At 35.3% G+C, this 15,059-nt stretch overlaps 1 protein-coding gene across 1 annotated transcript; it reads left to right on the forward strand.

Annotated features, from left to right (window-relative positions):
* Positions 1 to 2,005: 2,005 nt before the first annotated feature.
* Positions 2,006 to 6,148, forward strand: LOC146946561 (Pentatricopeptide repeat (PPR) superfamily protein). The gene has a single exon (XM_085744582.1). The coding sequence runs from the start codon at positions 2,163 to 2,165 to the stop codon at positions 4,740 to 4,742; it is 2,580 nt and encodes an 859-aa protein (XP_085600708.1). The 5' UTR covers positions 2,006 to 2,162; the 3' UTR covers positions 4,743 to 6,148.
* Positions 6,149 to 15,059: the final 8,911 nt, after the last annotated feature.

Here is a 15,059-nt window from a genome sequence, read left to right on the forward strand (position 1 = left end):
TTGCTAGTATTTAATAACAACTATTTCCCTGTTCTAGTGGTATTGACTTGAGATCCGGGAGTGTACTCCTCCTTGAGGTCTCAGGTTCGATTCTCTCTAGTGTCAATTTAAGTGGGCTAATTTAGCTTCTTCAAAAAAAACAACTATTTCCCTGTTATTATCATTATCATCATCTTTATTTTTTAATGCAAAAACATTACAAATGCACTTTTACGTATAACATGCGCTCCAACGCTTTGCCCGTGGGCCTGTTGCTAGTAATCTATTTATTTAATTTGAATCCTTAAAGAGTGCTCCAGAGACACTTATTAGAAAGATTGTTATTTAATTTATCTTTCTCATAACATAATTTGGAAAGGAGATAGTATATATAAGATTTTGTGGTGAACCCATAGTTTTAAAAACCGGACCGGTCATCGAACCGGTAAGGGTAGTGGGTCATTGAGTCATTGGTCGAACCACTGGATCATTGGTCGAACCGCATGAAAGAATCGGATTGAATCGGATGACTCGCGGTCTCTATAAAGTTTTTATCTTAATATTTAAATAGGATGAATCAGGTTATACAAAATAAATATAACACTAGTAAATGATAAAAAATATCATTAGATAAATTAAGATCATTTAACAAATATGTTCTTCAAATTTAAGTTCATCTACTATGACAATATTATCTAATCAAACACACACTAATATATTTATTACGAGTATAATAAATTAGAAACACGTTGAACTATGACAATATTATCTAATCAAACACACACTAATATATTTATTATGAGTATAATAAATTAGAAACACATTGAAAAAAAAATTAGAAACAGTATAATAAATTAGAAACACTATAAATTAGAAACAAGTAAAATTAAAAAGAAAGAGAGAATACCAGTTTTTATTTTATTTTTAGGAAAGACAAAATACAACAAGTTACAACAAGTTAAAATGTAAATTGAAGTGTACATAGGATTAGCATTTGGTATTGTTAAATATATATAATCAATAACGACCAAGAAATTATCACAATTTAATGCATTGGTGTAGTGGTGTTGGTGCTATGTATGCTTGTGGCTTCCAGTCTGCTGTTCGACTTGCTGTTCGATTCCGGCCAGGCATAGTTTTTATTTTTTAATATATAAAATAGTTGTTAATTCCTTTAATCCGGTTGGCTCAGTAAACCGCCGGTTCGCCGGTTTAAAGCGGGTTATTTCGGTTCCCGCCGGTTCGCACCGGTTCGATAACATAACCGATTCAATATGTCAACCGAACCGGTCACCCCTCCGGTTCACGGTCGGACCGGTTCAACCGGCCGGTCCGGTTTTCAAAACTATGGGTGAACCTCCTCCCTTGGGATGGCAATGAGGGCCAACCTCCCCCTTTAGACCCGATCCGCTTTTAACCCGCAAAAAAACGTGATGGGGGCAGGTGGGCTAACGTGAGGTGGTGGACTTAAACACATATTTCGTCAAGAGGCGGACTGACCGGTTGGCAGGTGATCCGCATAACAAATTGTTTTTGTGACAATGTTATTAAAAAAAAAGTTACTGTTATAAAAAATCATTTTTATTATCTCATAATCATTTCATGCCCATTACAATCCAAAGAGAAAAATCAACCGTCTAATAAAGAATTGTTCAATCATTTTGTACTTTAAATAATTGTCCAATTATTTTGTGAGAAAATACTTAAAACTGAGGTGGACTCAAAAACCTCAATCCAACCCATTGAAAATGACGTCTTAAATGGGGCAGAACGCATATCAAACACTTTTTTGCCACCCATACTCTTGGATCTGGATTTGCTGTTGTAGCAAATTCACACATTTTGCTACAGTAGCAAATCTCGACGATCAATCTATAATCTGACAATTCCACATTCACAACATGGATTTCAACAATTTCACCCAATGTAAGATCTTGACCATTCTCTTCATATCGAACGGTGCAAAACAACTACTACCACGTAGTAACTGCGTTATAACCAAATCCCATACTCCTCCCTCTAAGAACAGTCCCAATCGAACTTAAACAAACGGCGCCTTTTTTTCCTTGAAATTCTTCGTCTTTCTCATTCGCCACTCCATGAACAGAACACTCCAACCACAAAACCAATCCCTTCCTCACTCATAAACAACAACAACAACAAATAAAATCAATGCTTCTCAAATGTTTCGTTCTTACCTCTTCAAAAACCCCATTCTCGCCTCACTCACACAACGCTCATTTCACTCTTCCATTCCTCTCCAATGGAAGCTTCGTCAAGAAACAACAAACCTCCCTCACCCCGAACTCCTCGACCGAATCACCCGCCTCCTCATCCTCAACCGTCCTCAATCCCTCCACAATCTCACCTTCAAATACTCCGACCACCTCACCGACTCCCTCCTCCGTCGCCTCCGTCTCCACCCCTCCGCCTGCCTCTCTTTCTTCCATCTCGCCACCAACAACTCTCATTACCGCCCACATTCCCTTTCCTACTCCATCCTGCTTCATATCCTCGCCCATGCTCGTCTTTTCCCCGAAGCAACCACTGTTCTCCGCCAGATTATGGACCTTCATTGCACGAATAACTATCGCGCATACGCGGTGTGTAACCATGTGTTCGAGGTTTATAAGGAGTTTGGATTTTGTTCTGGTGTTTTTGATATGTTGATGAAGGCTTTTGTGGAAAGAGGGATGACGAAACATGCACTCTATGTGTTTGATGAAATGTCGAGGATTGGTAGAGTGCCGGGATTAAGGTCGTGTAGTTTCTTGTTGGGTAAGTTAGTTCAGAAGGGGGAAGGGAGGATTGCGGTTATGGTTTTTGATCAGATTGTGAGGATTGGGATTGTGCCGGATGTTTATATGTGTAGTATTGTTGTCAACGCGCATTGTCAGGTTGGGAGGGTGGATGTTGCTATGGAGGTTTTGGAGAAGATGGTGAAGGAGGGGTTGGAGCCAAATGTTGTAACTTACAATGGTTTGGTTAATGGGTATGTTGGTCGAGGGGATTTTGAAGGAGTTGAGAGGGTGTTGAGGTTGATGTCTGATAGAGGGGTTTCGAGGAATGTGGTTACTTGTACGATGTTGATGAGGGGGTATTGTAAGAAGGGGAAGATGGATGAGGCAGAGAAGTTGCTTCGTGAAGTGAAGGAGGATGAGTTGTTGGTTGTTGATGAACGTGTTTATGGTGTGTTGGTGGATGGGTTTTGTCAAATGGGGAGAATGGAGGATGCTGTTAGGATTCAAGATGAGATGTTGAGGGTTGGGTTGAAGATGAATATGGTTATTTGTAACACGTTGATTAAGGGATATTGTAAGCTCGGTCAGGTTTGTGAAGCGGAGCGAGTGTTTGTTGGGATGGTGGATTGGAATTTGAGGCCGGATTGTTATAGCTATAATACACTTTTGGATGGATACTGCAGAGAAGGGAAAGTGAGCAAGGCTTTTATGCTTTGTGAGGAGATGTTAGGAGACGGGATTACTCCAACAGTTGTGACGTATAATACCGTTATCAAGGGATTGGTTGATGTGGGTTCTTATGATGATGCTTTGCACCTTTGGCATTTGATGGTGGAAAGAGGCGTTGTTCCGAATGAGGTCAGCTGTTGTACTATGCTTGATTGCTTTTTCAAGATGGGAGATTGTGACAGGGCCATGATGCTTTGGAAAGAAATTTTAGGTAGGGGTTTTACTAAGAGCACAGTTGCATTCAATACGATGATCAGTGGATTGTGTAAGATGGGGAAATTGATGGAAGCTGAGGCTGTTTTTGACAGGATGAAGGAACTTGGATTGTCACCGGATGAAATAACATATAGGACTTTGAGTGATGGATATTGTAAAAATGGGAATGTTCAGGAAGCTTTTCGAATTAAAGGTATGATGGAAAGACAAGCAATGTCTGCTTCCATTGAAATGTACAATTCCCTTATTGATGGACTTTTTAAGATTAGGAAGTTGAATGATGTTACTGATCTCCTTGTTGAGATGCAAACAAGAGGATTATCGCCAAATGTTGTTACCTATGGAACCCTTATTTCTGGTTGGTGCGATGAACAGAAGCTGGACAAAGCTTTTCATTTATATTTTGAAATGATTGAAAGAGGGTTCACTCCCAATGTAGTGGTTTGTAGCAAAATTGTTAGCAGCCTTTATCGGGATGGTAGAATCACTGAAGCTACTGTGATCCTAGACAAAATGTTGGATTTTGATATTCTTGCAGTTCATAATAAATGTTCTGATAAGTTGGTAAAAAACGATTCAACTTCAGAAGCTCAAAAAATTGCTGATTCGCTTGATAAAAGTGATATATGTAATTCTCTTTCAAATAATATTGTGTACAACATAGCTATAGATGGACTTTGCAAGTCTGGAAAGCTCGATGAAGCAAGAAGTGTTCTGTCAGTTTTGATGTCTAGAGGTTTTCTTCCAGATAATTTCACATACTGTACATTAATTCATGCCTGTTCAGTTTCTGGCAATGTGGATGAAGCTTTCAAGTTAAGGGATGAGATGTTGGAGAAGGGTCTCATTCCAAATATCACAATATATAATGCATTAATAAATGGTTTGTGCAAATTAGGAAATATTGATCGAGCACAGAGACTCTTCTACAAACTTCATCAAAAGGGTTTGGTTCCTAATGCTGTCACCTACAATATACTAATTGGTTGTTACTGTAGAATTGGTGATCTTGATAAAGCCTCTAGACTGAGAGAGAAGATGACAGAAGAAGGGATTTCTACTCGTATTCTACCTTGATCAGCGGTTGTTTGGGAGGACTATACATTATTGGATAGGCAGGGTTTAATCAAATTCTTGGCTGATGCTCATAAAATTTGCTATATGCAACATTGAGCAGCTGGCTCGGCACTTAGTTACAGCACACCCGCAGCACAAATTTTACTATATACAACAAGTTTGAACCAAATCCACCATAGAAAAAAATCATTTCTTCATTCGAATTTATAGATCGGCAATGGTCAAGCGCTCCTGTTTATTCAGCCATAAGCACCAAAGCACCATACTTGAAAATCTTAAGAGTTTCATTCTTTGTTCATGAAGTTAGGTGTGCTTCATAAACCTTTGCACTTTTGATCATTGCGAAGTGAAACAAGATAGAAGGTACTCATATTTCATGTTCATATATAGCTAAATGAGATGCTTTCTACAAGATTGATGTTATCTATCTTGTCACTTTCTCAATACACGGACTCAGATGATATGCTGTATATGTTACCAACATAGGAAAGACATTGAAGACGCTAGATGGTATTGATCAAGTTGTGGCTTGAATTATGGTTGGAGGCGGAGTTCTCAATTCTCATCGACTCCGCATCAGCATTTCATCGATTAGAAAGGGAAAAGGACCTTATTTCTAGACAAAGCATTGTATTTTGCGACACAGACTCGCTAGGTCAATGACCCTTCAGGCCTTTGAAATATCTTGAAGACAGACAACTTCTGCATTCTAGATTTTGTCTTGAATGAAGTCATACGGAAGTGCTACACATTAACAAACAGGTAGAATTGTGATAGAATTCAGCTAAGCTTATGGGCGGTTGTTGGATAATATAAAATTATAAGAACAACTCATTCATCATAGTCAATAAGCAACACCAATGGCCTTCCGCTCATGAAAAGTGCATGATATGGATTCGAATATGAGAATCATCCATTGGTAGGAAATTTGTATTCACATTGTAAATTATCACCGTGATTGGTGATTTTCTCTAAGCTTAGAATGGGGAGAACTTCACTCACCTTAATCTTTTTCGTTTGCCCAAAAATATTCCTCGTCATTCTTTTGATACACATAGTTTGGCCAGCAATTATTAGAATTTGAGGCTAAACCACATAGATAGCTTTCCCAGTGAGCTGATTTTTTCCCAGTAATTATTTATGACTGTTTTGACTTGTTAAATAAAAGTTCATTTTTATAGGCTCGATGTACCAACATTATCATTGGTTACCACTACAACACTACTATTTGTCAAAATTAGGACAGTACAATTTTTCTGTATGCTCACTGGCTCAGGTTCTTGATATTGTAATAACTGTGTATGTTGTGATTGATAAACCATGCTGTTATTATTTTGAATGCCCCGCAATAAAAGGGAGCATTTGTTGGTGCCTCAATACTTTAACTCCAAAATAGAAATTTGTCATATACCTACTGTCTGTGGTTTCAGTTGAGTATTTCCACCTATGGTTTTAACAAGATGACTTAGAAAGGCCGTTAACAGGATTTACAATTGTTTGTAGAACTTATTGTCTGTTGACATTATTCAACTTCCAAGGGCCCTTTCTGTATTTGATTTTTATTCGTCGTGGTTAGGTTGAAATGAAACATTCATATTTTCATATTTATTTTTCTCGTGCATCCTGTTTGTTGGACTTGTAAATTGAAACTGGGATTTTCCCATGTCGTTTCTGTGCATCCCCTGTGGTATGCAGTTCCCTCATGGATGTAATGTAACAACATTAAGGGTTATGCTCTTGCATTCAAAGGGGGCTTTTCAGGCATGCCTGAATTTGGTCTATGTCATAGTGAACTGGTTTTCTTGATAAAATAGCAGAGCTTAGACATTGTTAGTTGTTACCTATTCTCTTCTTTTTGTTGCATTCAAGATTTTCAATCATCTACTAAGATACATTTGGTCCCAGTATTGTCCTCAAAATGCTTAAGCTGTAAATCTTAATAGTTATGTGAATCAAGCATATTAAGGATGGGTTTCTTTGCTGATGGCTACTGGATTAGATTAAGGTAGCTTATGATTAATATTAGCACCTTTCACATGACTATTTGTCATTGGGTGTGGGTAAACTATTTTCTTAAATTTATTCTCCATTTCCTATCTTTGGGATTTTGAGTTTAGTTTATGGAATAAACATCGTGATCAGTTTAGTTTCATGTCTTTCTATTTTGATATTATGTATTGGACCAAGCAAGCTCTACACAACTGATTCTTTTGTCACGTACAATTATCAGTTCCTTTTATTTCCAAGCAAGGGCTGCAAGGTGTGTGATGCCTTTTACTCTGGTTAGTTCCGTTATGATTTTCCTTGCTATTATGAATGATATGGTATTTAGACTTGCAATGATTTCTAATTATGGTTAGTCTATCGCTGCGTTTTTTTTCTCTTCAGATTATGACAAACCAAACCATTCATTGGTTTCTTACTCAGTTCCGATCTTTTGACGATACGATATTGCATGCTTTGCTTCATGTCTGTGACCATCAATTTTCTTGCATAAATCATTAATTGTATCACATTTTAGAAGTTAATATCTTAGAAAGATGAAATGGGCTCTTCTATTTAAACAGATAATTTTTGCTCGCTGTTCATAACAAGCTTTGCAATCTTTATTAATGTCCGAGCAGTTGAACTTCATATATGTTGTATAAATAATGTTTTGGTCTTTCATTGGCCAAACTCTGCTAATTTATGTTAATTTTATTACTAAAGCACACACCCATATCTTGAATTATGACATGTCTTCATGCTTCCCTGCTTATGTTAAACATGAATGCAACTGCTGAACCCAAACAGAAGCCTTTCAGATCTCACTAGTCATGTGAGTGCGATATGCTTAATCTGATTTTATTTTTTTTCTTTATATTGTTATTGCATGCTGAGGGTATATGTATATTTTATGCTGTGTGCGACACTGCAGGTCATGGGGTGGACCAAGAGATTGGGCCTAAATCCGTTTCTCAATTGCTGCTTACACCAGTAACACCTGAAAGGGGGCAAAACAGAATTAGAAGAGCCCGAGTGGCTTAAGGATTATCCATTAGCAGGAAAACGGTTATTTCACCTGGATTCTAGAGTACCTCCTTTCAGTTAGAACATTCCTCAATTTAGGGGACACCCCACATCTTACCTTTCCACCATTGGTATTTTTTGTTAATCCTGCTAGCTTTGTATTTGGATTTCTGCCAATAGCAAGAGATCCTAGTAGCAAGGGAAATCAAGTCTTCACTGGATTTCTGCCAATAGCAAGAGATCCTAGTAGCAAGGGAAATCAAGTCTTCACTATAAGTCATCACAAATTCCACTATTTACGCTTACTTCGAAAGTTCCCAAGCTTGCGTTGATTTTAGCTCATCTCTTGTAAAATTGGAAGTCTCGGCTTTCTGCTTGAAAGCCGAAACGACGTTAATGTTTGAGCTACATAGCAGGTATCCTCATTTTGATTATAAATTGAAGTTTTTCAGTCTTGACTCCACCTGAATTTAATCAAATACTATTTACTTGTTGTGATCAAAGATTTTGTTTGGCTGCAGTTGGTTTTTGAAAGTACTAAATGAGTGTATAAAGATTTATAAGTGAGTAAAGAAATTTTATTGGTTATTCTCTCAATTAGTAACTATTGAAGAATACTAGAAGTCTCACATTGACTAGAATGAGCAAGAAATCTCACACTAACAACATATCCTTTTAACACACTCTCCAATTTGTTAGAATTCATTTAGGTCCTATCAAATTAATGTGAGATCCACCTGATTTAGCTGATCCATTTTCAAAAGTGTGTAGGGTAGAGTGTGTTGTTAGCACTTCTCTTTGGATAATATGGCAACTCTCTAATCCATACAGAGCTTTGATCTGGCTTTCAATGCGCCCCCCCCCCCCGGGGCAAGTGGACAGTGTGTTTAGTCCCCCAGATCAGTCAGTCCTTGGACCGGATTTGAAGCTTTCGGAAAATAGAAAAAAAGAAGGTAACTCCCAAGCTTAGACCCATGCAATGGACCCACTCCTGATTTCCAATGGTGTAGAAATCTCACATTGAATACTATATGGCCCGAATAATGGTTACAAGTAGGGTGTAATCCCCATCTTATAAGCCAATTTCATGAGATTGTGAGGTTGAGTTAGGGTTAACCCAAGTTTCAAGAGCAACCTTACTAAAAAAAGTATTCTTTTCTCTTTAGAGGTGGTTATCATTTTGGTATGTTAATATTTGATATAAACTTTCAGATTAATGAACAATTAGTTGATGTTGAATTGCTGATTATGATGTTCCTTTTAGTTCAGATATTTTTATATTTGATGCCATTCAATATGTATTGGAGAAATTTTTTCCCTGCAATTATTAGTTTTATGATGGATTTTCATAGTATTACATGACAGAATACTCCTCTGTTTCTTTGTTATTTATGTGCAGATATCGAAAAATACACAATTTTAAAAGTAAGTTTAGATTCATAGTATATTTTGGGCCAACAGTCCATGCTAAATGATGTGCCCTTGTTTGTTTGTTTGTCAACTTATGAATTCCTTTAAGAGTCATGCTAACTTGTGTTCTAAATGTATAAGTTAAGGAGCTATAAAAAGGAATTAAAAGACAAGTTTTATCTTTAAATTTTTTTTAAACGTTTAAAATATTAAATGCACAATTTCCAAGAAAATACTTCAATTTTTAATTTCTTTACTTGTACCCTAAGGGCACAAATTAGCATTTCCCGCATGTAGATATTTTAGTAATGATATTTTTGGTTCTATTATTACTTGAAAAACAAACAAGTTTGTGGGACATTAATAGAAATGTGCAATGCACATGATTGACTTGATGATGTTTGTGGTCTGGAACTGGTACATTGTCTTTTGATGAACAAAACCTAGAAGCTACATTGCTAGGAATGTCATAATCTCATAGAGGTACATTGCTAGCTAATTAGAGACCAAACTTTTAACTACATGATGGCTATATACACCGCACAGTGCATGAGAATGGAGACAAAAATTGAGAGGACAAGTCAAAAGGCACGAAGGAAGCTGACAGCAAAACTGAATAGAGATAAACACATGAGTAGGGGATATAAATGCAATACAGGAAAAAGAAAAGAAAATTTATAAAAGATAAATAAATAAATAAAATAAAAATTAAGTGAAAAGAATTACTAGAGTCTGGAGAAGACCAACTAGGAATACCCAGACCCAGTTGGTGCAACTATGCAGAAATAAGACGCAGAGTTTTGAGGGTTTTAAAATAATAGAAAGCGAGAAAGTAAGGACACAAATATAAAAGTAAAAAATATAGGTGCATTTCCTTAGGTTCGTTTTTAACTATATTATTCTTGATTTCCTCAAATCCATAATTTTCTGAAAGTTTGTTAAAACCAAAAAAGATGTATTTTTAGTTAAAAGTCATACGAAAAGCAGCTAAGGAAATGCACCTTAGTTATAAGAGGAGTGATATTTGGACAACTAGAATCAAACAACTTTATTAACAATCTTTTTTCCCCTCATTTTATTGGACAATAACAATAGAGAGAGAGAGAAAAAAATAAGAGAATAAAAATACAATAAGAGTATGAGAGAGAAAGTTGTCACAAAAGTTGTTTAAAATGGTTGTTCAAATATCATTTCTCTAGTTATAAATAATTGGGTAGTTGTCGAGTCTTGCATCCCTTCATTTGTGCTGTCCTTTATTCATGTTTTAAACAATCTGATACCTATGTCGTATGAAGTATGAACTATGAGTTTCATTGGTTATGAGTTACTAACACATCAGTAAAAATATAATGACACATCAATCAAAGATTTGCCGGTCTCTACAACACATATTGCAATGCACAGTGATTAGAAAAAGTAATTTATCCTGCTGGTTGAAATCAGGCAATAATCATTTCTAACATAATACCACTTAATGTAAGATGTAGATAGATCACTAATTCTTTTGGCATAACTGAATCAATAGTGTACAACATTCTTCTTATGTGAATGGAGAGCATTGATAATGGACGACATCAAATAACGAAATGGAAATCTGATATTAATGTACTCTTTCCTTTTGTAATATAAGGTGATGGAAATGGAACCTGAAGCTATTTTTTGGGGATAGAATGTCACCAGTGCTCATGGTAGTAGTACTATGAAAATTGGTGGGGATACTTGTAAAGAGAATTACAATGTTGTGCTTCCTATTGGTTTGTTTTGGTCATTCAGTGGCTTATCCTCTGCTTACATGTAACCAGGTTGGAGTTTCTTCTATTCTACGATTATATTAAACTTTTAACTTTATGTTATAACACCACTCAAAAAAAAAGAAAAAAAAATCTTTCTGTTATACCTCATTAGTAGTTGGTATTAATTTAGGGATTGAGATTTTCCATTGGTGGGAAATTTTGTACTTTATGCATATTGCATGGTGGAGTGTTCAATTTTAATTGGACGACTCGTATATCAACTACATATAATTAGGGATAAAATGTGTGATTGAATTTTTATTTGTTTGATTGATCAAACATTTCACAATGCACGACTGTGTTAAGTTTCCTAACTAGATAGAATCCTGATCCCTTGTTTTAGTTTTCGATTGATAATATGTTTGGTTGAGATTTTTCTCAATGAAAAGAGAATAGTTTCTCTTCTCAATAGACTATTTATGCTTCGTAAGATACTTTTTATTATAGCGCATTTTTCTTGCGTTTTAAGCCTCTCAAATTCTAAAACAATTGTTTTTCTTGTAGCTGACTGTAACTACCTATCCTAATCTACTCACTAAGCTATTGGTTTATTTTCGCTCATATTGATTAACATGCACAATTCATAATATTCATCTTAATACCTAATATTTTTTTTTATACAAATTCGCTGGATGTGAGTGATTCCAAGGAAATCCTTCTAGCAGTATGGCTAATCCAAATCAGGATTTAAGCAATGCCCCGCTTAACCTGCATTATTGTGTCTCTTCTTTAGAAGGTCTTTAGAAGGAGAGCTTCCTCTGCTATCGGAGGTCACTCTACTAATCCACACTAGTGTGATTAATTTGCCTTTCATTATACAACTAGCAGCCATTATCTTTATCATAAACTGCACAGGTGTTAAACTTGCAACTGACAGCCATTAGTTTCGTCAAACACTACATATAGATATGTATATACATCTGGCAGCCATCACCATATATTGATAGCACCAACATTATTAACTTTGCATTAACATAATCAACCCCAGTACTAATACTCAAGCCTAAGGATCAATTCTACGCTCATTTGCAACGAAAACTGCATTTCTGACAGTTCCTGGCGCCTGAACACCAGCTCTGGCTCTCTGCTAACTGGCTTCTAGCGCCTTAAGCCTGGCGCCTAGCGCCAGGCTCTGCCTTATACTGACTTCTACATGAAAAATCTGTTGATATGTTAAGGCATTTGTCGAGAAGGGGATGAAATGGGGAGGATTGATAGAGTGTCTGGTTTAAGGTCTTGTAGTTTCTTGTTACTTAAGTTAGTTAGCTAAGTTGCAGTGCCCAAGTTCTAAGAGTAACATTACTAATAAATATATTCTTTTCCCCTTGAGGTGATCATCCTTTTGATATGTTAATATTTGATATAAACTTTTAAATTAATTACCAATTATTTGCTGTTGATTCTGATGGTCCTTTCGTTCGGATATTTTGATAAAATTTTAGATATTTCAATATTGATACTTTTCAATATACATTTGAAAAGAAAAAAAAAATCCTGCAATTATTAATGTCATGATGGATTTCATAGTACTACATAATAGAATAATCATTCGTTTCTTTGTTATTTATTTGGCAGGGTATAGAAAAATAGACAATTTTAAATGTAAGTTTAGATTCATAGTATGGTTCTTTTTTGGGCCAACAGTCCATGCTAAATGATGTGCCCTTGTTTGTTTGTCAACTTATGAATTTCTGTAAGGATCATGCTAATTTATGCCCTTAAAGAGAACAAGATAAGGAGGTAAAAAAGGAATTAAAAGACAAACAAGTTTGTGATGATATTAATAGAGATATACATTGTACATGATTGACTTGATGATGTTGATGGTCTTGAACTGATACATTGTCTTTTGATGAACAAAATTTAGAAGCCATGTTTTTTTGAATGATAGGAATGTCGTAGAGGTACATTGTTAGCTAATTAGAGACCAAACTTTTAACTATATGATGGCTATATACACTGCACCATGCATGTGAATGAACACAAAAATTGGGAGGACAAGTCAAAAAGCAAAAAAGATGTTGACAGGAAAACAGAAAAGAGATAAACACATAAGTAAGGGATACAGACAGATGCAATACTGGAAAAAGAAACGAAAATTTATCAAAAAAAGAAAATAAAAAATAAGTGAAAGAATTACTAGAATCTGGAGAAGACCAGCAGAACACCCAGACTCAGTTGGCGCAATTATGCAGAAAGGATATGAAGAGTTTTGAGGGTGTAAAAATAACAGAAAGCGCGATACGTAAAGTATAAAATAGTATTTTACGATCAGCGAAACACATGAGAAAAAGTTGGCCGGTATCGAGTTACAATATTTTGGTAGTTGTCGAGTTTCGCGTCCCTTTATTTGTGTTGTCCGATATTATTTTTTTAAATCAAATGCAGGACAATACTCCCTCCGGTCTCTATTATAAGAAAAACTCACTTTTATGGTTTATTGAATAACCAATGTATATGATATATATTATGTCAAATACATTAGTTATTCAATGAATTTAAAAGATGAATTTTTCTTATATCTAATAATATGCATCAGAGGGAATAGAATTAGTGATCTATTTATATCTAACAGTGACATAGTTTTAGAAATGATTAGCCAATGAACAACATTCTTATGTAAATGGATAGCATGGATAATGGAGGCTATCAAATCACAAAATGGAAATCCTATGTTGTTGTTTTCTCTTTTTTCCAATTTTATATGAGGTGATGGAAATGGAATCTGAATCTAGCTTTTGGTGATAGAATGGCACGAGAGCTCACATGTAAAGAGAATCACAATTTTGTGTCTCCTATTGGTTTGTTTTGATCATTCAGTGGCTTATCCTATGCTAACATGTAACCAGGTTGAAATATCTTCTATTGAATAATTCTGTTAATATTTTAGTTAGCAGTTGGTATTATGTTAGGGGTTGAGATGATACCTAGTTGGGAAATATTGTACTTAATGCAGTTGTGCGTTGTGGGGTGTCCGATTTTGATCGGACGGCTCACATTATAACTGCATAATTAAAGATAAATTGTGTTATTGAAATTTAGTTGTCAAATTGATCAAACATTCCACAATGCACGACTGCGTTAGATTTTCTTACTACCTAGAATCTTCCTTGATCCATTAAGTTAGTTAGTTTTCAATTGATAGTATGTTTGGTTGATATTTTTTTCAATGCAAAGAGAATAATTGACCGTAATAGACTACTTACGACTAATGCTTATAATAATTAGGGTTTGGAAAATACTTTTTATTAAAACACGTTTTTATTGCTTTTAATTAATTTTCGTTGAAGCCTTTCAAATTGTAAAATAATTGCTTTTGTTGTAGCTGATTGTAACTACATGACTTGATGTATGAGTGATGTGTGCATGATACATATCCTAATCTGCTCAATTTTTTTTTCTTTTCAAAATGAAATGGGAAAAATTATATTGTTCTTTACATATCCTAATCTGCTCACTTAGCTATTGGTTTATTTGGAAATAGATTATCTCCATTCTCCATTGAATTTTTTTTTTTTGACCAAATAATATGAAAATGTTGACCATTGATTTCTACGTTATTTTTTTTCTCCAATGAAAATAATTTGGATTCGTTCTTTTTCGATTTTTTATATTAAAATGAGTTTATTAGATGATAATCAGAAAAGTACAATGAGTACTCAACCCACAACATATATATGTACAAAGGATACTCAACCTAAAAAAAAACACCTTGCACTAATTGTTAAGGCAAAACAATGGATTTAGATATCGTTGATAGTATAAACAAGGACTCCTTTCTTCCTAGCTATAAACCATCTTCAAGAAATTGGTTTAGCCTCATCCACCAAACCCTCCACACCCGGAATCTTTGAAGAAAAAACAACCCCATCACATGTCAAATAAGAGTGAGACATTTTTGGTGTTTGTTGTTGAATGAAGATGAAGAGAAATAGTCTAGGAGAGAGACCATATTTTCAGGTATAATCATTAATGTTCTTATCCATTAAAAAATGGTATACCAAACTCTCATTGCAAAACCACATTACAAAAAACATGATCCTCCACATCTAGATGTCCCGGACACCAAACACAATCCGAGATTAAATCTCCCACCAAAACACCC

The sequence above is a fragment of the Medicago sativa genome, chromosome 2, assembly GCF_051527215.1.
Source record: "Medicago sativa cultivar Bolivia chromosome 2, Bolivia_mono, whole genome shotgun sequence".
In the NCBI taxonomy this organism is placed as follows: Eukaryota; Viridiplantae; Streptophyta; class Magnoliopsida; order Fabales; family Fabaceae; genus Medicago; species Medicago sativa.

What these genes read in the sequence shown, in the direction of transcription:
- LOC146946561 (XM_085744582.1), top strand. Translation starts at nt 2,163, where the DNA reads ATGTTTCGTTCTTACCTCTTCAAAAACCCCATTCTCGCCTCACTCACA.